Raw genomic sequence first — 24518 nt, 5'->3', positions numbered from 1 at the left:
GGAGCAGAGGTGGGGGGGAGGGGTATAGGAAACTTTTGGGATAGCATTTGAAATGTAAATAAAGAAAATAATAATAATAATAAAAGAGAATATCATGAAAACACAAAATCAGAATCCCTAACATAAGCAAGCTAATACATAAGACAAAATGTCCAAACAAAATATTATCAGACAAAAGTCTACAAAGGTACTATTGAGTCCATGTACCCAATGGTTAACATACCCAGTGAAGCACCATTAGAGAAAACTAATTGTTTCCTTGCAAACAGATATCATTGAAGCTAGCTTCTTGATTAGGTGTGGGAGTGCATGACCACTTTTCCCTCTCAGTGCTGGGACCCTCTCTGGCTGGAACTTTGGCGGGCCCTGTGCCACAGTCTCTTTGCATTCAGATGTTTTTTCAGTTCTCTTATGTTTGGAAGATGCCTTTTTTTCTTGGAGTCATGTATCTTCTCTGGCTCTTACATTTTTTTGTCTCTTCTTCATCATAGCTCCCTGGGCTCTCAGGAGAGGCATTTTTACATATTTCATTGAACACAGAAAAATCAAGTTGGTGCCTAACTAGAACCTAACAACCTTATTGATTAGTGTTCATGGTACTCTATGCTGCCAGAGGAGAAAGGTAGAACCAACCCAGCTACAAACCCTGTAATCTACAGTGGTGACCTGCTTACATGATATATTGATTCAATAGTTGTACAAACGTGAAAGTATGGAAATAAACCCTTTCTGATTGGACCGAATGTCCACTCCATGAGATGGAACTCATGCCTCATAATGTTCAAGAAACTGAGACTTGATAGGTCATGGGCATAGGGAAAAATGAAATACTATTGTTCTGCTAAAGGAACATAGCAATAAAATGACTCCTAATGATATTCTGCTATACCCATGGTAACGTGTGTCTCTCAAACATCATTAGAGATGCTTTCTCTTGCATTATATGTGAACTAACACAGAGACCCACAATGGCACACTGTGCCAAGAGATCTTGGAACACTCCATGATAAATGGATGTCTTACTCAAATCCACCTTAATTTTTGAGCGCATCTCACTCTAAACCCAGAAATCACCACTTCTACTAGACTGTCTGGCCAGTGAGCTTCTATGATGTGCCTGCATATACACTCCCCTAAGCAGTGGGGTTGCAAATGAACACTGATGCCCCCACTATTTATGTGGTTTCCGGAGCTTTATTCTCAAGGTTTCATTCTTGCACAATCATTTTACACATTGAGTTGTTTCCCCGGCCCTTTTTTCCCCCTCCAGATTTGCATTCATTGGTTTTTGCCTGTTCTGTTTGTCTGCATGAGTCTAACTGGCTGTTTCCTAACATCAAGTTCTGAAAGCTTTTGTGCATACAGGTGTACAGGTAGTGTGAACAGAGAGAAGGGGGTGTTTTCTTCCCTCTAAAATATACAAGGATACAGAGTTTGCCTGGAGTTCTTTAACAGCTGCAGTGCATGCGATAGTGATTGGGGCAATATGTAATTCTAAGTAATTAAATGCACCTTGGTGCTTATAATGGAAAAATAACAATGAGAAAAGATAAAGGAAGAAAATACAGGCTTTAAATCAAAATGGCTCCTAATTTATGGAGAGACAGAAGGAGGGTCAGGTGATTTGAGAATTCATGAAGATTTCTTCTGGTACCTTAAGGAAGTTCTATAATGAATAGTAGGACATGGGATTTAGAAACATCATTACAGTGGTTTGAATAGGTATGTTTCTTATAGAATCATGTGATGGAGTCTTGGCACATAGGAAGTGGCACTATTAGGAGGTGTGGTCTTGTTAGCATAGGTATGGCCTTGTTGGAGGAAGTGTGTCACAGTGGAGGTGGTCTTTGAGGTCTTATATGCACAAGCTATGCCCAGTGTGGGACACAATCTACTTATGTTACCTGTAGATCAAGATGTAGGCCTCTCAGCTCCTTCTCTAGTGCCATGTCTGCCTGCATGCCACCATATTTCCCACCATGACTGTAATGGACTAAACCTCCAAAACTGTAAGCTAGCGCCAATTTAATTTTTTCTTTTATAGGATTTGTTGTGGTTATGGTGTCTCTTCAGCGCAACGAACCCTAACTAAGACAGTAATTAGTATGTTATTTCTCTCTAACACTACATAGTCTTTTTCCTCTCTGAAAGCCATGTTCTCTAAGGCCTAAGCCTACTGTTTCCATGGTCTACCAACAAGCACATTACAATAGCATCAACTCAAAGTTCTCAAGGTTTTTCCAGTCTCGTAGCACAGCCTGGGCCTTCAGTGAGACTCAAATAAACAGAGGCTCCTGTTTGGCCTTCAAGAACTACCCTAATGTCATCTTGAATTTCTGTTCCCTTCAAAACTAAAGACATTTGGGAGCTATACCTTAAATATGCTCAACATAAGGAGAAAAAAACTGTCTCTCACTTTTCCCTCTAAAGAACCTGATGTAAAATTTGTCTTATAGACATGGTTCCACGTTTTCCTTTCCAGAGGAGACGGATTTCAGAAAGTGAAAAGATTGAAAAGATAAAATATGTTTAGAGAAATATCAAACTTAATTACCCCCAAAGAGAGATGATTGACAGACGCTGTAGTTTTCTGACTGGCGAGTTTTCCTGTGCTTTCCCAAGCCTTTTAACCAACGAGGCAGCTCATTTTCGAGTTTAAATGAAGCATTCATTTTCCAAGGCTGGAAGCATGGATGCCCCTTCACACCTCTTTTTACCTTCTCCATCTGTACCCCACTCGACTGCTGTGTCCTCATCCACACACCACCTCCCACAGGCTAAGCACTTTTGGAAAGTTCCGTTGGCTGCTCACCACCACCTCCACCACATGGACCTGATTTGAAAGCATCCATTTGTCTTCTACCCAGAAGGAATTGTTCTATTCAGCAAAATCTTGCTTCTCTAATTCTCCTCAAATTCACTAATAGTTGAAAGAATACTTTGTGTCTCCAAAATAAGGAAACATTTGAAAATTAAGTTGGGAACAGTATGTGATGTGCTCTGCAAAGTATTCCATAGGCATATTTTCTTTTCTTAATTATTTTTAATTATTTTAATAAGGAGACATTTGAAAACTAAGTTGGTAACAGAATGTGATGAGCTCTGTGAAGTATTCCATAGGCATATTTTCTTTTCTTAATTATTTTAATGATTTTATGTGTAGGGGTGTTCTGCCTGCTTAGAGGTCAACAGATCATGTGTGTGCAGTGCCTGTAGAAGTCAATAAAGTCAGATCCCCTTTAATTAAGTTACAGGTATGCTAGAAATTGAACCCAAGTCCTTTGAAAGACTAACTTCTGTTCCTAACTACTGAACCGCCTCTCCAGCCCTAGAAGACATGCTTTAAAAAATATTTTTCCTACTCTCCAAAGATGCAGAATTCCAAGAAATTATTATAATTTTGTTTATTTATTTTCCTACTCAGCTTAAGCAAATGGCCATTTCCACATCTTCATGTCACCTTTTCAGTGCGTATGATTCTGGTAGCATTTTCCGTGCTACGGTGACTGTAACCGGTAAGCCTTCCAACTAATGCTTTCCTTTACCATTTATGTCACAAATGATTTTCCTGCTGGGATCATGTGACAAGGCAGGCTGTCTCACTAGCTTTGCACTGCTTTAAATACACGCACATACAAGAAACTGAACGAAAGTGGCTGAGAACTGATGGAGGTAATACTCTCAATAGAAGTAATAGGTATATTTTGTGTGTTTAATTAGCCACAGCTCTTTAAGAACTGGTGTAAATGTCAAGAGGTTTGTAACATTGGCAGTTCAACTACACACACACACACACAGAGAGAGAGAGAGAGAGAGAGAGAGAGAGAGAGAGAGAGAGAGAGAGAGAGAGCTATTTGACAGCAGAAAAACAAGAAAGAAGTAACTAATAGTCACAGCAGACAGCTTGTAAATTAGAAATAGGTCGCTGTTTTAATTAACAATGCTGTTAGTTAATGAGAAAACAACTACAACATGTGCTGTTAGGAATCCTGAATTTGTACCAAAAATAAATAAATAAATCTGCACCTAAAACTATTTTAAGAGTAACTTGTAAACAGACTAACTTCACGAATAGACAGGAAATATCAAGAAATATACTGAAAAATCATCTTGTTCACTAAAAAGGTACCATGTGGCTAGACTTCCTTATTATCTGGGAAGGAGAGTTAGTGATAGGTAGTCTCAAAGACCATTAGACAGAAATCAAGATTAGCTGCTGCATGCATCTTCGGTGTCTAGGTTTTTATACACATTTCTTTACTCTTTTTTAAATGAAGTTATCTGGTTGGTTATTTGTATGGGGGGTAGATTAGAAGAGTGGGTAGTAGATTAATAGAGTGTGTGTTATGTGTGCCCAGGGAACATGAGTGGAAATCATTTGAGAACTAGAAATAGTCATTTCTCTCCCTCCATCAAGTCCTATGGATTGACTCCTGTTGTCTAGCTTGGTAACAAGTGCCTTTATCTATTGAGGCTTCTAACTGGCCCTTTCTATTTAAGGAGACTAAGAAAGCTGCCCTATGTTTACCAAAAGGATATGCTGAATAATGGTGAAACAGGAAAACTCCTTCAAGACAGATAATATGTGGAACAACAATATGAACTAACCAGTGCCCCCGGAGCTCGTGTCTCTAGCTGCATATGTAGCAGAAGATGGCCTAATCGGCCATCATTGGGAAGAGAGGCCCCTTGGTCTTGCAAACTTTATATGACCCAGCACAGGGGAACGCCAGGGCCAAGAAGTGGGAGTGGGTGGGTAGGGGAGCAGGGTGGGGGGGAGGGTATAGCATTTGAAATGTAAATAAAGAAAATATCTAATAAAAATATCTAGCGTTGTCTGTGGCTCTGCAGAAGACTGTCCAAGCCAACCGGCTAGTTGCTTCAGTAGAGAAGGGTCATTCCAGGATTAGCAACATCAATTTTACCATAACCTTTTCTCCAAGGGGATCAAGTGCTTTGAATATTATCCCCAAACCTAAACACAGTCATTTAAATATCATTTAAATAAGTGGTGGACTATATAGTTCAGACAAGTGAAAACTGATTTAATCTAAGATCAGACAGTAAGGCAGGAGGACCTATCTCACAGCTGTTAAAAAAAATTACCTCTAACTTCAATTATGCTGTGTGACCATTTGAAGTCATTTGGATCATTTCAACTGAATAGAGCTGTAGCTCATGTGAAAATAACATATGAAGACCTTACAAAGAAGTTGACCTGACCTAGAGAGTGCATTGCCCGCACATGGTGATGTTGAATCCTAGCCAACTGGGCATGAAGAACACATTCCTTCTTGGAAAACTACCCCATAGTGTGATCACTAGCAGTGACTTATTTTCACTGAAAATTTCATCTTCATAATCATAGGCTCCATGTAGCTATAACGAACAGTAAACATACCCTGTGTCCACTTTACCCCATTTCCTCAAAGGGAAAATCTGTCATATAATATCACAACTAAGACAAAAGTATTGATAGAATTCTCGGGTCTTATTCAAGTTTCTCTAGTTTGACTTTGTTTGTATGTATCACAAGTAGAGGCTTGTATACTTAATGGCAACAATCTAGGTTGTAGTCATTTCCATCACCTCGAGGATCTCTAGGCCTTCTCCCCCCTCTGTGTGTGTGTGTGTGTGTGTTGTAGACAATCATGTACTCAGGTAGTACTAGTACGGACCATTTCTATTTGGCTTTCTTAACCTGGATCTTTTATTTACTTAATTTGCTTCGTTCCAATCATTACAATGTATAGTAAAATCTTTAATTAGAAGGATGAATGTAGATATCTTGCCTCATTTTGATTTTAGATAATAGCATTCAGTTTTTCACCATTAAATATGTTAACTGCAGGGGGGTTGTAGATCATATTTATTGACTTGATGATATTAGTCACCCTCTCTAAATTGCTGAGATTTTATAAGGAATAGATGCCAAAGGCTTTTCCTGAATTAATTGATATATTTACGTGAGTTTTTATCTTCTTTAGTTTGCTGATATAATAATGCAGTTTTGAGTTGGTTTCAAACACTGAACCAACTTTAGATACCTTAAATAAATCCTGCTTAGCATATATTTTACATACTAATGAGTTCGGTTTGCTGATATTTTATTGAACTTTTGCATCTAATCTAATGAGGGATGAAAATACTACTTGTACATACTACTTGTTCATAATTTTGGTTTATCTTTTCAATTAACTTTAGCCATGTATAGTTGGAATGCCAGTAGTCTAAGCTATCCCAAAAGATGCGGCAAGAACATGGCTTTAGCCCAGAAATTCAAGGCCAGTCTGGACTCCATAGCAAAATGCCATTTCTTTAAAAAGTGAATTAAGTGTAGGGAATCTGTTGACACATACCTCTAGTCCCAGCATTCAGGAGGTAGAACAGCAGGTGTCACAAATTTAAAGTCAGCCTGGGATCCACAATATGCTCCAAGTCAACATAGTTTATCCACAAAGAACTTGTCTCAATAGGCAAAAAATAATAATTAGGAGTGCTTTGTATCTTCTGCAAAAATTATGTGAAATTGGAATTTTTGTTGTTGTTTTCTGTAGTATATAAAAAGTTATGTGGAACCAGCATGACTCTTTTCTATTTGGTTGGTTTCAGTATTGAAATTGTTTGACCTAGACATGTTTTTTTCAAGTTTTTTAATTATGGATTCAATCTTTTATAGGTTATAGAACTATTCAGATTATTCTTTGTTGTGTTTTCATGACTTCTGTTTAATTTTTAGAATTGTCAAATTTATCAGCACACCATTATTCCTAGCATCTCTTTATCATTCAAATTTTTTATTAATCATTTGATACATTTACATTTCAAATGATATCCTTCTTCCCAGTTTCCCATCAACAAACTTCACCATTCCATCCCTCCTCCCATTTGTCTCTATGAGGGCGATCTTCTACCCACCCACCCACTCCTGCCTCACCAATCTAGCATCCCCCTGTGCTGGGGCATCAAGCCTCCACAGGACCAAGGGTCTCCCCTCCCATTGATGTCAGATAAAGCCATCTTCTGGTACATTATGTATCTGGAGTCCTGGCTCCCTCCATGTATACTCGTTGGTTGGTGGTTTAGTCCCTTGGAGCTCTGAAGTGTCCAGTTAGTTGATATTGTTGTTCTTCCTATGGGGTTGCAATCCCGTTCAACTCCTTCAGTCCTTCCCCTAACTCTTCTTCTTTATCATTTTTAATTGCTTCTTTTATTTTTTAAAAAAATTATAATATAAATACATGATTTTCTCCATCCCTTCCCCCTCTCCGAACCCTCCCATATGTCTCTATCTGCTCCTTTTTAAAATTCATGATCTCTTTTCTCATTGTTGTTATATGCATATATGTGCACATGGATACATTTGTAAAGACGCTCAGACGTACTGGCGTGTGTGTTTCAGGGTTGATCACTTGGTACTGGAAAACAGATTGATATGCTCTCCCTGGGGAAGAGCATTCCTCCTACTCTTAGCATCCCATTCTTACCTGTAGTTCCTTGTGCAGCACTGAGTCCTTATGTGCTTTTCCTTATCTTTTTCAGTTCATGTTTAGCCAAACGTGTTGTTAAGACTTTCTGCATCTATGAACTACACAATGACTACCATAGCATAATAACCCTAAGGGTCCAGTAGTGGCACACATACCTTGGCAGTAACCAACAGCTCTCGAATTGAACTTAAGACTCACTCAACAAGAAGGGAATCATGTCCAGTACTGGAAAACTAGCTAACTACTCAGTTCTAGTGTAAGGGTCCTTGATTTGCCCAAGAATGATACCCCAGACTCAAATTGTATGTAAATGCACAAAGTGTTTTATTCTGCAGAAGTCTAGCATGCTGGGGTCTCCTATTACCAGAATAAAGAGACAACCAAGTGAGCTCTCAGGCCTGATTTAAAGCACTTTAGGGGACTCTGGGGTAGGTGACCTATATATCTTGCTCCACCTCTAGGGACATTCTATTACTAGGGCTTGGAGGCTAGAAAGTGATTACCAGGGTGTGGGGGCTGGACGCTGGGGCATTTTTCTAGAAACTGCCTTGCCTGGGCTTGCCTTGCCTGGGCTTGCCTGGACTTGCCAATTCTTAAGCCAAGTTGCCTGAGCTGTCCTAAGCTGACTCCTGAAGCCTGGCATGGAGTTAGCCTGTCTCACTAATGAAGTCGGGGATCTGGGAGACCCTACGTAGATTCTAAACGTTTGTTTTAATAACTACAGGGAAGGGTAACCTTTATGCTCATCAAGAAAATGTCTCTTTACAACAGATGGAAACCCTGCAGAACACCACACCCAATCAAAACGTAGAGTTGTGGGACTCATGTTTTACATATACGGTACAAATACACTACAGATACACTACAAAACACTTCTACACCTAAGATTGGGTAACATCTCTGCACAAGATGGGGTGGAAAGCTTATAAGAGCCAGAGGATAAGGGTGTTTGCTGTGGGATTGTGTTCCATTACCTTCAGAACCTACATCCATAAAGACTCCTTATTGATATTTCACAGCCATGTCTATGGTGACATCCTCTATTACATTTGTGAGATGGGTGGTCTCTACCAGCCTACAAAAGATTTATTAATGTTATTGTTTTATTTTTTCATAGAAATCAGCTTTTTGTTTTGTGAAATTTGTTTAATTTTTTATTATTACTTTATTACTTTCATATATATATATATATATATTGCATTGTTTGTGCCAATTTTATTCTTCTGTTCTATTCACTGCTGTGGTTTACCTGTACATTCTGATAGGTTGTATTTTCATTCTCTTTCAGTTATTTTTTGTATTTTCATTCTCTTTCAGTTATTTTTTGTAATTTTCATTGAGATTTTAACTAATAAAATACATAAAAGTATATTTTAATTCTTTTTACATTTTTAGAGTTTGCTTGTCTTTTTACTATTGATTTATAAGCGAATTCCCTTATAATTTGGCAGCACAGTCCACACAGGTTTATTCTTTACAATACTGAAGGTTGCTGATAGCTTAGAATGTGCTCTATCTTGAACTTTTGTAAATGAAGAAAAGAATTACATCAAGCTGTTTTTAACATAAAAATTCAAATTCTGTTGCATTTATGGGAGATGCAAATCTCTATCTAGATCCCATTTCTGTTCTTATTCGGATATTCATTAGAATTGCTGACTTTGTGTCTACAAGTTCTGTTCTAGTGCTTCAGAGAAAAGGGGCTGGTGATGCCCCCAAATATGATCATGTGTTTTTTTCTTTGTTCTCTTCTCAATTATACCAGTTTTTGCTTTGTAAGGAAAGCATCCTATCATTTTTCCCTAATCTCTTTTAAAAACAAAACAAAATCATAAAGCATATGGTCATATTCCTGAGCAATGGGAATTAAATAAAGACCTTATAGACATATGTTATACTTCCTTACTGAGGCATAGAAATGGGGCAGTGACTTTAGCATTTCTCTTCTTAAGAACAATGTTCTTTTATCTATTGGTGTTATCTATTTACCGGAGACATAGCATCATTACATAGCTGTGTTTGCAGGATGAGGACACATATCAGGATTTGTGGGGAGAGTTTCCTGTACAATACAATCTCTCACAACTGGAGTTCTAACATTCATGACAGAAGAAGGCTCCCAGGGAATGAGTAATGGTGGGGTCTGCTAATAAACTTTGTTGGGCACAAGTTTAGCTAAGCAGGCATTTTATACTAGAGCATGCTCTAAAGACATATTTGCATAACACATGTACAAAAGTCTAGTTTTCATGAATTTGGTAACAAATGGAAAATGGATTGAAACTTTAATATATAATCTATAATTTAATATATTTAAATTATAATATTTTAATCTATAATTCTGCGATATTAGGCAGCTTATATAAAAACCAGGAGTTAATTTTATAATCTATTCCTTATAATAAAGCTGAATAATATGCATCATCTATATTATAAATAAGGACAATCCTGTCTTCAAACAAGCCAACTTTAATAAACAGGGGATCTGTCCCTGTAGGGACAAATGACTCTGCAAGCCTTACTCCAGAATGATTTTCTTTTGCAAGTTCCCTGCCTTTTTCATTCTGTGACTGCTTGTTTAAGAGCTGCTATCTTTGGCCTTTCCCTGGGGTTAACTCGCAGCTCTTCCTGAATGGTCTCCAAGTCACTCTGCTGAAGCAGGTGTTGTTTCTCAGCAGCTGTGGCCAAAGGGCAGCACAGTCATTCACCAGTTTCAGAGCTGGAGGATTCTAGGTCCCGCTTCTGACAGACATCGGATGGATGGGACACGCACGCACATACATCCACACATACATAGTTATTCTTCTGAAACTGCCTGTGTTTTAAGAGGAGTCTGGCACTGTGACAAAAGGCTGAACACTCCTAAAACCTACTTCTTATCCTCTGAGACCAACTCTTTTAAAAAAAAAATTATTAGATATTTTCTTCATTTACATTTCAAATGCTATCCCAAAAGTCCCCTATACCCTCCCCCTGCCCTGCTCCTCTACCCACTCACTCCCACTTCTTGGCCCTGGTGTTCCTCTGTACTGGGGCATATAAAGTTTGCAAGACTGAGGGGCCTCTCTTCCCAATGATGGCCGACTAGGCCATCTTCTGCTACATGTGCAGCTAGAGACACGAGCTCTGGGGGTACTGGTTAGTGCATATTGTTGTTCCACCTATAGGGTTGCAGACACCTTCAGCTCCTTGGGTACTTTCTCTAGCTGCTCCATTGGGGTCTCTGTGTTCTATCCTATAAATGACTGTGAGCATCCACTTCTGTATTTGCCAGGCACTGGCATGGCCTCACAAGAGACAGCTATATCAGTGTCCTTTCAGCAAAATCTTGCTGGCATTTGCAATAGTGTCTGTGTTTGTTGGCTGATTATGAGATGGATCCCCAAGTGAGGTAGTCTCTGGATGGGCCATCCTTTCATCTTAGCTCCAAACTTTGTCTCTGTAACTCCTTCCATGGGTATTTTGTTCCCTATTCTAGGGAGGAATGAAGTATGGTTTAGGGATTATGTCATTCCATGCAGCACCATGAAGCTCTATGTCTCTAGGGCTTGCCATTGTATTTCTGGGTTCATTTTTTATTTCATGTAACCAAGAAGCTAAAGCCAGCTACACTCCATATCCCTAGTGAGAAAACATTGCTACTCCACCTGCATGTTCCCTATTAAAACTGACACTTTCACACTGTTAGAGACTTGAGGAGACACACACCCTACAATAGGAGACAAGACACAGAAAATAGGAGACTTCAGTAATCTTCATACTGGTTTTGTGGAGAAAAGATGTTCTTTACACATCAACTAGATGTGCCAAGCACAGGCCCTAAAGGTTCAGAAATATTCACACAGCATCTTAGAGTTGGTTGTTACTCTACAATGCTTCTCTCTGACATGTCTATTCTGGTATCTTAGGAGTTCGTGATGATCGTTGTCTTTGGCTTGGAGTTCATCATTCGAATCTGGTCTGCAGGTTGCTGTTGTCGTTATAGAGGATGGCAAGGAAGATTGAGGTTTGCGCGAAAGCCTTTCTGTGTAATAGGTGAGTTTCAAAGTCTCTCTCTCTCTCTCTCTCTCTCTCCTTCCCTCCCTCCCTCCCTCCCTCTGTGTGTGTGTGTATGTGTGTGTGTGTGTATGTGTGTGTGTGTGTTGTATGTGTGCATGTGTGCCTCTGCTGATTAGCTCTGCAGTATGCCACCAGATTATACTCAAATGTTTCAAATGGGCATCAATACATTATCCCTACTAACACTTACCCTCTGGCATACGTTGACAGCACAAGTGTGGCTTCTGCTCTGGAAATTTTAAATCTGACCATGAGTTCTACATTCTAAAATATGATTTCTCCCACCCTCACCCCACAGTTCTAAAACAAATAGTGCCTTTCCATGTTGCCCTTAGCTTCAGTACTTCCTGGATGGACTCCATTCTGTTAAGACTCCATTTGAAATGATGTCTCCTGATGAAAATGTTGTAGAGTCCTGTGGAGTTATGACCTGGCACTTCTCAGTAAGATTATTTAAAATCATATCAGAAAACTGAAAACTCTGCATATCAAAGCGATTATTAGACAGCTAAATTTGCCTTTCCTGTTCTTTTGCCCTTCTCACTTGCTGGGCAAACATTCAGATCCAAAACGCTGGAAGTTCTTGAGTAAAGTTTACTCCAATTATTTCCAAGCTGAGAAAGTCAGGTTTACTATACAGGATAGTTTACCCTCTTGTTTGGGGAGTTAGGAATTGTTGATCCTTGATCTCAACACTTAATCCTGCTCCCCATGGTGAGAGCAGTCCAGTGTTTTCCAGGAGAAGAGTCGCCCCCTCTGCAAGCACTGCTAACACCAACTTCTCTCATCTACAAAGTTACACTTCTTTTCTTTTTGGAAACCATCATGTTAAGGTACAGAGAAAAGCAGGCAGCAGTTCACAGCCCCACAGATCAAGTCATTGAACATCTGACCTCACCCCACCACCACACGAAGAGATATTTTCATTCTGAACTCTCTACTCAAACAAGGTTAGGGAAGATTATCACGTGATGTGAAACTACTTGCCAAACAAGGACTTCCATGAAAAACCCAACCAGAACAACTCACAAGGCAGGTAGTTGGCCAAGACTCCCTCAACTTTTACAATATAAGGTCAGTTCATGGATGACTGTAGGAATGTTCCAATCCAGATTTTAAAACCAATTAAAAGTTGGTTGTATCCCAGTTCCAAAGGCAATGCCCATGTATTTCTGTTCTTCAAGCTAGAAAAAAAGTTCTTTCCTAAATGCCTGCTGCCTCTTGATAACTCTTTCCAGCCATGGAAGCATCAACACACAGTAGCCTTTTCATCGTTCTGTCTGCCTCAGATGGCTGAAGGTCTTTCTTTGAAAGTAATCTGCTGTTCTCCACCGTCCTACTTGCCTGGGCGCACCTATCAATGGTGACCGTGTAGATTTAATATCTGCATAACTTGGGTTTTGTTAACTTTGGGGGAATTTCTGTTTAATGTCTATGTGACAGTTGGATCTGTGTTTCAATATAATTGATGTAATACTGGAGTATATTCAAATGTGGATTATTGATATTAGATCCCTGGATTTATCCCACACACATGAATCAAATGTCACCTACTGAAGGCAAGGGCCATACCCCATTATTCTTGAGACCCTTCCTAGATCTCTGTAGGGGTCCATAAGTATGCTGTGTAAACTGCTAAAAATGATGAAATCAGGTCTATGGTCCCCTTGTTCAACCAAATCTACACTGCTAAATGCAAAAGGGGATATTGTACTTTTCTTCCCTATTTGTGATGTGGTTTCTGAGCATGAAAGAGTCTAAAACACACCAAAACTTATTAATATTTCATATATTTGAAATGTTGGGCACTCTGAATATGCCAAATTTTTTTTGATATCTTGAACATTTAAGAACAGAATGTGAAGAGGTTGACAGCCCACCTGTTATGCCTTCCAAGTTGGAGATGCTTTCTCTAGGCATGCTCAGCTTTGTCTACCAACTTGACACAGCCAAGTTATCTGATGGTATCTACTGGGGATCACTTCAATCTGATTGGCCTATGGCAATCTGTGGGGCATTATCTTGATCAATGTTTGATGCGGGAGACCCAGCCCACTGTGGGAAATACTGCCCCTGGGCTGGTAGACCTGCACTGTATCAGAAAACAAGCTAAGACTAAGTAAGAGAGCAAGCTAGGAAATATAGTTCTTCCATGGTTCTTACCGCTGTGCCTGCTCTGAGTTCAGGCCCTGAGTTCCCCCAGTGATGAATTGTGAACTGGGAGTTATAATGCCAAGCAAAGCCTTTCATCTCCAAGTTGTTTGTGGTTGTGGTCAGTGTTGGTCAGAGCAATTATAAGCCAACTAAAACACACAGCAATGAAGACATTTCTCATTGAAAGCAGACAAAAGCTACAAACATGGTCAGATCTTGAATAGTACTAATTCTTATTTACCATTGGAATACCATTTGATAGAGGCCCTGTGCACTGATTCCAGAGACTGGTATTTATATTTATATTTATATCGTCATTGTGCACTTGTGTTCGGAAAACATATTATAAATATTTAACCCTCTAAGAAAAACAACTTGTACAATTTTTAAAAATCAAATCTTTCTTTCTTCGCTGTTTTGAATATTTTGCTTAGTTTTGATGGCTTCCTTTGAAACTTGGTAATATTAGATCTAGAATGGCAAAACCTTTCCTTTACTCTACATGTTCAACCAGCTCCATTCCTAAGACTCTGCTGTGACAACCTTCCTCCAGAGGTCAATCCCTGCAGTCAGGCCTCTGAGAGTTAAGCACATTTGTAGTAACTACCTGGGTTGGCGTCCTTACAAATTTTCTATAACTTATCATAAATGCCTCCTTCTATAGCAAGGAGACTGGTATCACAGCCATTCATTTTTACCCAGCTTCTCTTAATGGCCTACTGGAGAATTGTAAATAGTACCAAAAAGGCTGGTACTTAGATCACAGTAATGAGCCTGATGTGTCAGGCAGTCTCAACTTCAAATGGTGGCTATTTTTGGATTCCTGAGTGACTACTTTTAAAAACAGTCAGAACAGGGCTCTATTTTTTTTTTCAGTCTTCAAATGTGTTTCAGTGAAGCAGAAAATGCTAGCCTGTTAATAATCTTGGATCTATATTTGATTTTAAATGTAGATTGATTTCCTATCACTGTTTTAACAGTTTCCTGTGGTACCTCCAGCAGAGAATTTGAAGAGGGTTAACCACAGCTCAGATGTTTCCTGTAAACTAAGCATGTCTGTCTTTCACTTGTAATAACAGCTCCTTGGGAGAGTGCCAGCAAGTGTTTTGTTGGTAATGGTGGTGGTTTGGTTCGGTTTGGTTTGGTTCGGTTCGGTTTGGTTTGCTTGCTTTTAGAAAACATAGCTGACTTCTTACTTGGCTAAAAGAAAACTAGAAGACTTTATTAGATCAACCACATGGCTAAGGCTATTAAGACACATCTGTGATTTCCTCATATTATAAGGCAAGTTGTTAATGCGTTCACAAGTTAGAACAGAGACTCTGAACTACCACTGGCTTGCAAACTGAAGATTTTTCTTTTCTGCTTCTCTGCCTTCCCCACCTTTTACTGGAATAGACCTGTTCTGACCTGAGTCATTTTCAGTACCTTCAAAGCTTTTTAATCCCCTTTTGTAGAAGTTTTTCTCACAGGGTATTGCCTAACAGTCATGCATTCTGCAACTTCTCTCAACTAAGTGTCCATGCTCTTCTGTGACACACACATTCTATCCGAGGGTCAACCGGGGACAGTTGAAACCTAGTTAATCAAATACTATTACTTTCTAGTAGCATTATTTATGGAGGCCTGCTGCATGCTACCTCAAGTTCCTTATAAGTATTATATTACTAATCCTACTCAAGTATTATATTATACTTTTTAATTTTTTATTACTATCTTATTTTATGTGTTTGGATATTTTGCCTGCCTATATGTGTTCTGTTGAGAAATTTTTTCCCTGTGTCCATATCTTCGAGGCTTTTCCCCACTTTCTCCTCGATCAAAAAATAGGATTCTTTTCCAATGATTTTACTCTAGAAAGAAAAAAAAATCCCTTGTTCATTGTTTCCTGACAATTTAAAATTAAACTTGATTGAACTTTGACCACTGGCACCAACTAATGACTTCTGGCATTGGAAATTCAAATAGCCAGAGTTTATAAGATGACATTAATAACATTAGTTTTATTTTTAACAACTACATCCATTGCTGCTTTCTAACTTGAAGGAGAAATTAGGGGATAAATAAACTTCTGTGCCTAGTATTTACTTCTTATACTCTATGCAGTGTCATTCTGAGGGTTACTGAGACTTGCGAATTAGAAATAAGTAGTTCTTTTTTTGTTTATTTGTTTGTAAAAAAATATATTTTTCAGACTAGAGAGATGGCTCAGCAGTTAAGAGCACTGACTCTTCTCCTAGAGGTCCTGAGTTTATTTCCCAGCAACCAAGTGGTGGCTCACCACCATCTGTAATGGGATCTGATGCCTTCTTCTGGTTTGTCTGAAGACAGCTACAGTGTATTCATATAAATAAAATTAAAAAATAAATCTTTAAAAAAATATTTTGCAAATTCTAGGGTAAGTCATCTCCCTCACGGGGATGCTTCCAACTGTTCAGTAACAGTATGGTAGTCATCGTTTAGATAATACTGTGGTATGCAAACCTGACTGATATGGAAGAGTAAAAGGCTACAGTACTTGACCATACAAAATGAATTCTTAGAGAGAAATGAAAAACTGAAGACTGTCCCTCATTTCTTCGATAAACTTTAGTAGACCCCAGTGATATGTTTTACTGTCATTGTTCCTATTTCCTGTTCTATAAGAAAAATATTCAAAGATAGAATACATATGTGGCCCGCACACTCTAAGTGCAAAAGATGCAAATATGCATAAAAATAGTCCCTGGTTGTAAGAGTTAAGTCTTATATATCCTTAGGAAGGGGAAAGCCAATAGAACATTGCCAAGTTCTGAAAAGCATGATATGGACTGTCATGATTCACTCTGTAAGACAAAGGCACCAAGATCACCTAAGTTTTGAAATTTAGTCATCCAGAAAAAAAAATATATATATATATATACACATGCATACATATACACATATGCACATATATACGTAAATGGGTGATGAGCTCTGGGTGATGAGAATAGAAACATATAGAACAGAGGGGAGATATTTTAGATCGTGCAGTCCAAGAAAAAGTCTTTCCAAGTAGTAGAATACTGAGTCGATCATATTTTTCTAAAAGGAATCAGTCTTGAAAATATTTGGGCACATACCTTTCCAATCCAAGGAAGAATATTTGAAAATTTCCTCAGATCTTATGAGCTTGGCTTGGGCAGGAGGCATTGTGTGTTGTGACTGTAAGTCAAGTCCAGTAAAGACAATTGGAAGAAAAGATGGCAGAGATGGGCAAAAGTCACAATCTTTAGAACAGCAGTTCTCAACCTCTGGATCTGAACCCTCACAGGGATCATGTATCAGATATCCCGTGTATCATAGATTTACGTCACAATTCCTAACAGTGGCAACATTACAATCCTGAAGTAGCAAGGGAATAACTTTATGGTTGCTGGTCACCATGACATGAGGAACTATATTTAAGTGTCAGAGCATTAAGAAGGTTGAGAACCACTGCTCTATACATGGCAGCTTCTCAAAACTGGACACATGCAAAGAACTTGGGGACTTCAGAACTAACATGAATTTCTGGGTTAAAGATGTCTAGCGTTTGACTGGGTCTTTTAGTCATCTATGTCTACTAGAGCTTTGCATCATATATATATATATATATATATATATATATATTGTAAAGTAGCAATCTATGACTTTTCCATGTATGTAAGCCCCTGCCCTTGTGAACATGTAATCTCTACTTTAAAAAGGAGATGCAGCCGAGCATGGTGGCACACGCTTTTAATCCCAGCACTTGGGAGGCAGAGGCAGGCAGATTTCTGAGTTTGAGGCCAGCCTGGTCTACAAAGTGAGTTCCAGGACAGCGAGGGCTATACAGAGAAACCCTGTCTCGAAAAAACAAACAAACAAACAAAAAACAAAAACAAAAAAAAAATAAAAGAAAAAAATGCATTGTTTTCTGTGTGCAACTGAAATTATGACATGATGGAAACTTGTTACAGCAGCCTTTGCAGCTGTCACTAACAAACAGTTCCTGGAAGTTTTCATTCTGGATGACTGTGCCCCCAGACTCATTCATTACCATAATTGCACTGCAGATTTATTTCATTAAAGATTATTTCTTTCCTTTGAGAAGTAGTCCCTTTTGCCTCAAGATGTTATCTGGAAAGTTACGATCAATAAGAAGCATTAAACTGTCACTATGGGGTAAATTTCAAAGTGGTGCTTAGAATTTACCAGTATGAGTCCCATTAACTTCAGTGGAAGTCCTGCAGTTAGACTGCTACACGTGGCTTTGAAAATGTTCCGCGGTATGTCTTTGCAATGTGTTTCCTTTAATTTTTAATAAATATCACAGGGAGACTTGGGGGCACAGCTGATTGCAGTCTTTACGAATGTAGATAATGCAATATCTAGTAGGAGGCATTTACAAATCGATTTTGAGTCTTTGTGACTATTAAGAATCGCAACAATATAAATATACCTTTACTTCTGCAAAGAGAACCCTTCTATAAAGGAATCTGGAGCCCTGCTAGAATATGGCACTGAAAAAGCAGAACTATATCCCTCTGAGACATTGTTTATCTCACTCTATAGGTGGAAAAAATGAGACACCCTGAAGAGGGGATGCTTTGTCCTCAGCTGTAAGGCATCACTGAAACTAGAAATAGAAAACTGGCTTCCCAACAGCTCACTGCTCTGAAACACTGCCTTTTGTGAGAGTCAAATTTAATTACAGTGTAATCCGTTTAATCTACACATGGAAGAATAAGGAAGGAGCAGGGAAAATAATTTATTAATGGATTAGTGGAAGATTATGTTACATAGATTAGTGGCTTTCTTTTGGGGTCCAGGTTTTCAGCTTGTCCTAGAAGGTGTTCAACAGTAGCAATTTATTCTCCACTCGTTAGCACTGGGAAAGAACTTCTTAGTTTTTCTCACACTGAAACATAAGCAAAGTTTGTGCTTGAAAATGTCCCAGAATCCTTCTCTTTGTGACTATGATTAAACACATAAGCATGCAGTTGTGTTATAAATGGGTTGGTCGGGGCTGGGCAGGAAGACTCTGAGATCAAAAAGAATAAGTCTCCAAGAGAAGTAAGGGAAGCTACCCCCATGAAGTCACATCAATATGGCTGCCTAAACAAGCACTGAGCAAAGACAACACCAGTAGACACACTGAGTGCAAAGAGGGAATCTCACGGAGTGCCAACCGCAGACAACCACAAGTGCTGAGAGTGAGAGAAATGTTCTTCTTTAGGCAAGATCCCTCCAGCTACAAATACAAAGCGGCTACATGTATCTTTTTATGAACTATGCACACACACACACACACACAAACGCAAACACACACACATGCATACTCACGCGTGTGCGTGTGGCGTGTGGTATATAAACATACATACAGTCAAAACACCCACACTTACTAAATTGTGTGTGTGTATGTGTATCACACAAAAATATACAAATTGACAGTTAAAGAAAAGGAAGCCACAGAGCTTGGGATTTGAGAGAGAACAGGGAGTGGTATACTCAAGGGAGAAGCTGGAGGAAAGAAAGGGAAAGGGGAAATGGTGTAATCATATTTTTATTTTAAAAAATTAAATGTAAATCAAAGAAACACAAACACGGGTGCTTGAGAAACGTCTCTGTGGTAAGAGTACTTGCTGCTCCCGAAGAAAACTGAAGTCCACTCAGCACTCGCGTGGGCTATCTCACAACTGTCTATAATGCCAGCTCCAAGGGATCTGATGCACACACACACACACACACACACACACACACACACACACACGAGAGAGAGACAGACAGACAGACAGACAGACAGACAGACAGACAGACAGACAGACAGACAGACAGACACAGAGACACAGAGAAGACAGAGAGAGACAGAAAGAGACAGAGAGAAACAGAGAGAGAGAAAGAGAGAAACAGAGAGGGCTTAAAAAGGAGAGCAGGGCCTGAAAGGATGACTCAGAAGTACTGGCTGCTCTTTCAGAGGACCCACATTCTATTCCCAGCATACACAATGTAGCCCACAGCTGTCTGAAAATGTAGTTCCCAGGGATCTGGACCCCTCCCTCTTCTGGCCACAGCAGGCACCAAATATGCATGTGGTATATAGACATACATGCGGGCAAAACACCCATACACATAAAATTAATAATAAAAATAATATATGAATATTTTAAAAATAAAATAATAAAAAATTACAAAAATCTCCACATCATAAAAGGAAAAGTGCATGTGTGCTCAGCTCTCAGATGATGAGTGTGAGCTTTCTCATTTTTGTTTCTGATGGCCTTTTCCCTGTAAATATAAATACAGTACATACACTTTTGTGTTTCCTGCTTGTACATTAGAGAAGGGACAGTATCATGGGAGCTTGATTTAAATAGAAATTTGCCATTGAAATTGAACATAGTAAAAGATTAGTGACTGAGCTGCCTGCTATTACATCAACAGGGATAAAACTATGGTTTTAATCATAAATCATAGATGAAAGTTATTTTGTGTAATTCCTACAAAAATTGTACTAAAGTGAGTAGGGATTTGATGCAAACGTTATGGCATCAAATAAGCTGGGACTTGGGTTAGGAGCTTTCCTACACCATATACCAAAGAGCTGGGGTAGGGCATCTGCTTAAGTCCTGACTTGATGACACTTCATTATCCCTTGTGCCATGTATACACAGCATAGGGCCAAATTAATAAAATGTATGATGAGGCTTAATCCCTTAATCTCCCTCCCCCTCCTCCTCCCTCTCCTCCTCCTCTTCCTCTTCGTCCTCCTCCTTCTCCTTGAAGACATTATATAAAGTCAAAAAGTAAATACTTATAAGTATCAGATCAGAGACAATTCTTTTTCTAAACATTTAGTCTACAGTCTGGCTTTCCCCCCACCCCAAACATACATAGAAATAATTTGAGTCCTTCTTACAAATCTCCATGTTAGAATGTACCCTCTCTCTGACATCCTCCAACAGAAAACCAACATGAATGCCTACTGTTAACTGACCTGATTCAGATTTCACTAGTTTTTACATGCATGGCTTTGTATATGTATGTCCCTATACATTGTTATCATATGGACAGAGTTATGTACCATTACACAGTCAATAGAAACATGGCCTGTGACCTTGAGCATTGAGCTTTTAGAGTCACTCCTTCCCTCAGATCATACCTCTATGATCTGCAGGTCAGAGCTCCCTCACTTTCATTTTCCTATCCCTGGAAATTAGCACTATACTCATACACAATTGCAAGCTCTAGAAACACACTTTCCTTCACTCAAAGTGAGGGCACCGGTCTTCAATAATCCATCCATTTTTAGTACTGAATAATATATCCTGTGAGATAGTTGTACCACAATTTGTTTATTCATTTCCCTTTAGGAACTCATTTGGTTTATTATTTAGCTATTACCAATGAAGCTTTTATGAATATTCTTGTACTAGTTTTTATGTGAACATATTATTTCTCTAGAAATTACTGGGGTATGTAGTAAATGTTTTTGTATAACTTTACCAGAAAAAAAATATGTTTTTCAAAATGTGGCTATTCTTTTTAAGATATATATTCATGGGTGTAAATTACATCTTGGCTGAGATAAATGACATTTATTGCTCCTTCAGACTAACACATTTAAAACTTCTACCAATGTTCCATATAGATAGTTGGGTCTAGTAATCACAGTTTTTGTGTGACTTACAGAAAGTTTATTTGTTCTCCTTAATCCAAAGCCTCTCTTATAGGATTCCCCATGTCTTGTACCCAAGACTAACATTTCTTCAAAATCCCCCTTACTTTTTCCAGTGGCTTTTTTATTATAACAAATCAGAAAGTATTTTTTTCCCCAGTAAAACATCAGTGGGTGATCAGATTCATGGATTTTTGACTACTGAGTTACCTTTTCCATGATGCAACAACTAGCTGCTCATGTAGGAAAAGCTCATGTTAGATCCATGTCTGTCTTATTTAAGATAAATTCCCAGTCAAGATGTAAAACAAACAGGGAAAATAAAAAGTAGGAAACAAATATAGAAGTCTCTATGATCTTGAAAGTTCAGAATCCTTCCTTTTTAATAATTTGTTTTTATTCATTTTCTAACCATGATTACAAATAGAGACAACACCAACAAAGAATGTTGCATGACACATCAATCAAAAATAAAAGCAACTATAGGAAACACCAAGAAAAAATATGTATACCTCCTACCAAAGACAAAAAACTGATCACCTTAAGATAGAAGGAACACAGAAGTCAAGGAGATTCTGGCATCTCAATACACAATCAAGGTTGAGAAAGAGGCAATGACCCAAATCTGCTGAAAGAAAAGTATGAACACACTGTCACACTCCTGAGGAAGAAAAGTATGAACACACTGTCACACTCCTGAGGAAGAAGAGTATGAACACACTGTCACACTCCTGAGGACAAAAGTATGTCTCACACTCCTGAGGAAGAAAAGCATATGGTCATATTCTTGTATAAACACACTGTCACACTCCTGAGGAAGAAATGTGTATGGTCATATTCTCTTAGCTACCAGAATGACAGGAATCTTCGACTCCACCAGACATATTCCACATGACTGAATCAAGCACACACACACCACAGGATTGCTAAGTAGTGTCACTTTTGAAAAACATCCATACTTGTTTAAATAACATAGCGTCTATTCTCTACCCATGAGCTGAATTTCCTAGTAATATCTTCACTACTAATCTTCAGCTAAATCAACTAGGGAATGTCCCCATGATAAAACACACTTGACGTCTGTCTGTACTGCCAACCTGCATTAAATGTAAACAACATAGGCATAATATAAGTATTTATGCATCTGAATAAAAAAATAAGAAGAGCTCTCGACGTAAAGAAGAGTAAAAATGTTCACCTGAAGACATTGTGCAAGCAAAGATTTACTGAGAGAGGGAAAATTCTCATCATGCACCTCTTTACATCATAATGACACTAAAATTCCATAAATATATATAGCATCCACAGGCTAAATAACAAGCACGGCTCTTTGGCTCACAGCAAGGATGCTCTAAATGCCGACTGTTATTTTCTATGCCCAGCAGTACTGCAGTGGGCAGATTGGTCCACAGAAAGCGTGGTGGTACAGAATCTTCCGTTGTAGGCATTTGTCATTATCATGGACTATGCAAAGGATAACTTGCCATAGGATTTCTATGTAAGTGCTCTCATTATGAAGCTAAAGAAGCATATAATAGTGCCTCTAACTCTTAAACCATATTCTAAAAGGTATTTTGTGATTTGCTTTAGTTTAGCATCCATAATGTTAAATGGATTTTAAACTTGGAATTTCAGAGTTTTTCAAAGAACTTCCAGGAGATGCTGAAGGAAAAAAATCAGATGGCAGGTATAAAGAGCATTGTTGCATGTCAGGCATCTAAGCAGTAGCTGACATGATAAATTATGAGCATGGTGGGTTCAAAGTACCCTCCTACCAGACCCAGGTCAGTCAACATAAATAGAACAAGGTTTCTATTGCCTGTTCACTAAGACCTCTTGGAATACGTTTTATTATTTCCTCTGCAAGCTTTCATCAATATTGTAGTCCTAGATTTGAGAGTTCATGTATGCTAAGTAAGAATAAACTTTGCTTTAAGAGAGGGATAGAGGAGGAAAGAAGCTAGTTATTTTTTTTAATCCTGTAGACCATTAGATGCAGTTGCTTCAAGGACAGTGTGCAGTAGCTAAAGAATTTTGCATTAAGTGGACTGTCTTTTGAAACTAGTTTACCCTGGCTGGACCTGGGAGTCTTAACAAGGATAATTGTCCCTGCAAGGTTCCCTGGGCAACTCTCCTTCGTAGCATCCCTCAGCACAATTATCCTTACATTCCATAGTCTCTTCAACCAACTCTCTTCATCCTTCTAAGTATGGACAACGTGTAGCTGTCTAAACTGGCCCTAAACTATCTACATACCTAGCCCTAAACCCACGTCCTAGAGGTTTCAAGTCAAATTCAAGATGCACTTTCTGAATTGAAATGCTTGGGAGCTGTCACTGGAAGGCAACAAGTGTAGAAGATCGCCCCGCCCACCATGGTAAAACATTCTCTCAGGCACTGTGCCACTAACCCACTGCTGTGAACAAGTTTAAGGGAGAGTACAGTGAGTGACTGCAATGCACGAGGGAGAGTGACACCTTTACTTACATCCTGGAGCTGTCTCTTGTTTGGCCATGCGAATGTGATTATTCTGTTTACCAAAGCACTTGTTTTACATACATTGTAATTGTAGATTCTTATACTAGCAGTTTTAATCCTATACTGTCCAGGTTTTGTTTTTTGGGTTTTTGCCTTTATTTATCTCATTTTTTTTTCTTTTTCTACTTCTGCCTTTTACAAAACATTTCAAATATTTGCTGTTAGCCCCCACTACAGACTCCAAATCTATTCTGGGAATTTGGACATCAAAATGCTGTAGCTAATCCTTAGGACATTGACATCTTGTGCCTTCAGAATTCTTCTCCTAAAAAATTTCTGTGGTTTCCTGGACTATTTTCTGTTAAAATGCACACATCTGAAACTATTTTTGAAATATTTCTCCATGATGCTTTTCCATATCTAGTTACAAGGAATGTGTAGCTCCTGAGTGGTTGGAGCTCTGTGAGGTGGTCTTCGGCCCCTTAGAAGGGAATCCCAGATTGTAGGGTCACCTGTTTCCAGTAAGCTTTAGGATCTCCCCACAACCACACACACAGAGACTCACACACACAGAGACTCACACACACAGAGACTCACACACAGAGACTCACACACACAGAGCCTCACACACACACAGAGACTCACACACAGAGACTCACACACACAGAGACTCACACACA

The 24518-nt window shown here is 38.8% G+C and overlaps 1 protein-coding gene across 1 annotated transcript in view; it reads left to right on the top strand.

Annotated features, from left to right (window-relative positions):
• Positions 1 to 24518, top strand: part of Kcnq5 (potassium voltage-gated channel subfamily Q member 5) — a 572009-nt gene that overhangs the window by 399918 nt on the left and 147573 nt on the right. The window contains exon 3 of the mRNA XM_021197422.2: positions 11399 to 11525. Within this exon, the coding sequence (XP_021053081.1) occupies positions 11399 to 11525 (127 nt within the window). The remainder of the gene's footprint in view (positions 1 to 11398; positions 11526 to 24518) is intronic.

The sequence above is a fragment of the Mus pahari genome, chromosome 5 (genome assembly GCF_900095145.1).
Source record: "Mus pahari chromosome 5, PAHARI_EIJ_v1.1, whole genome shotgun sequence".
NCBI lineage: Eukaryota > Metazoa > Chordata > Mammalia > Rodentia > Muridae > Mus > Mus pahari.
Note: the sequence above shows the minus strand (reverse complement) of the source record. Positions and strands in the feature narration are given on the sequence as shown.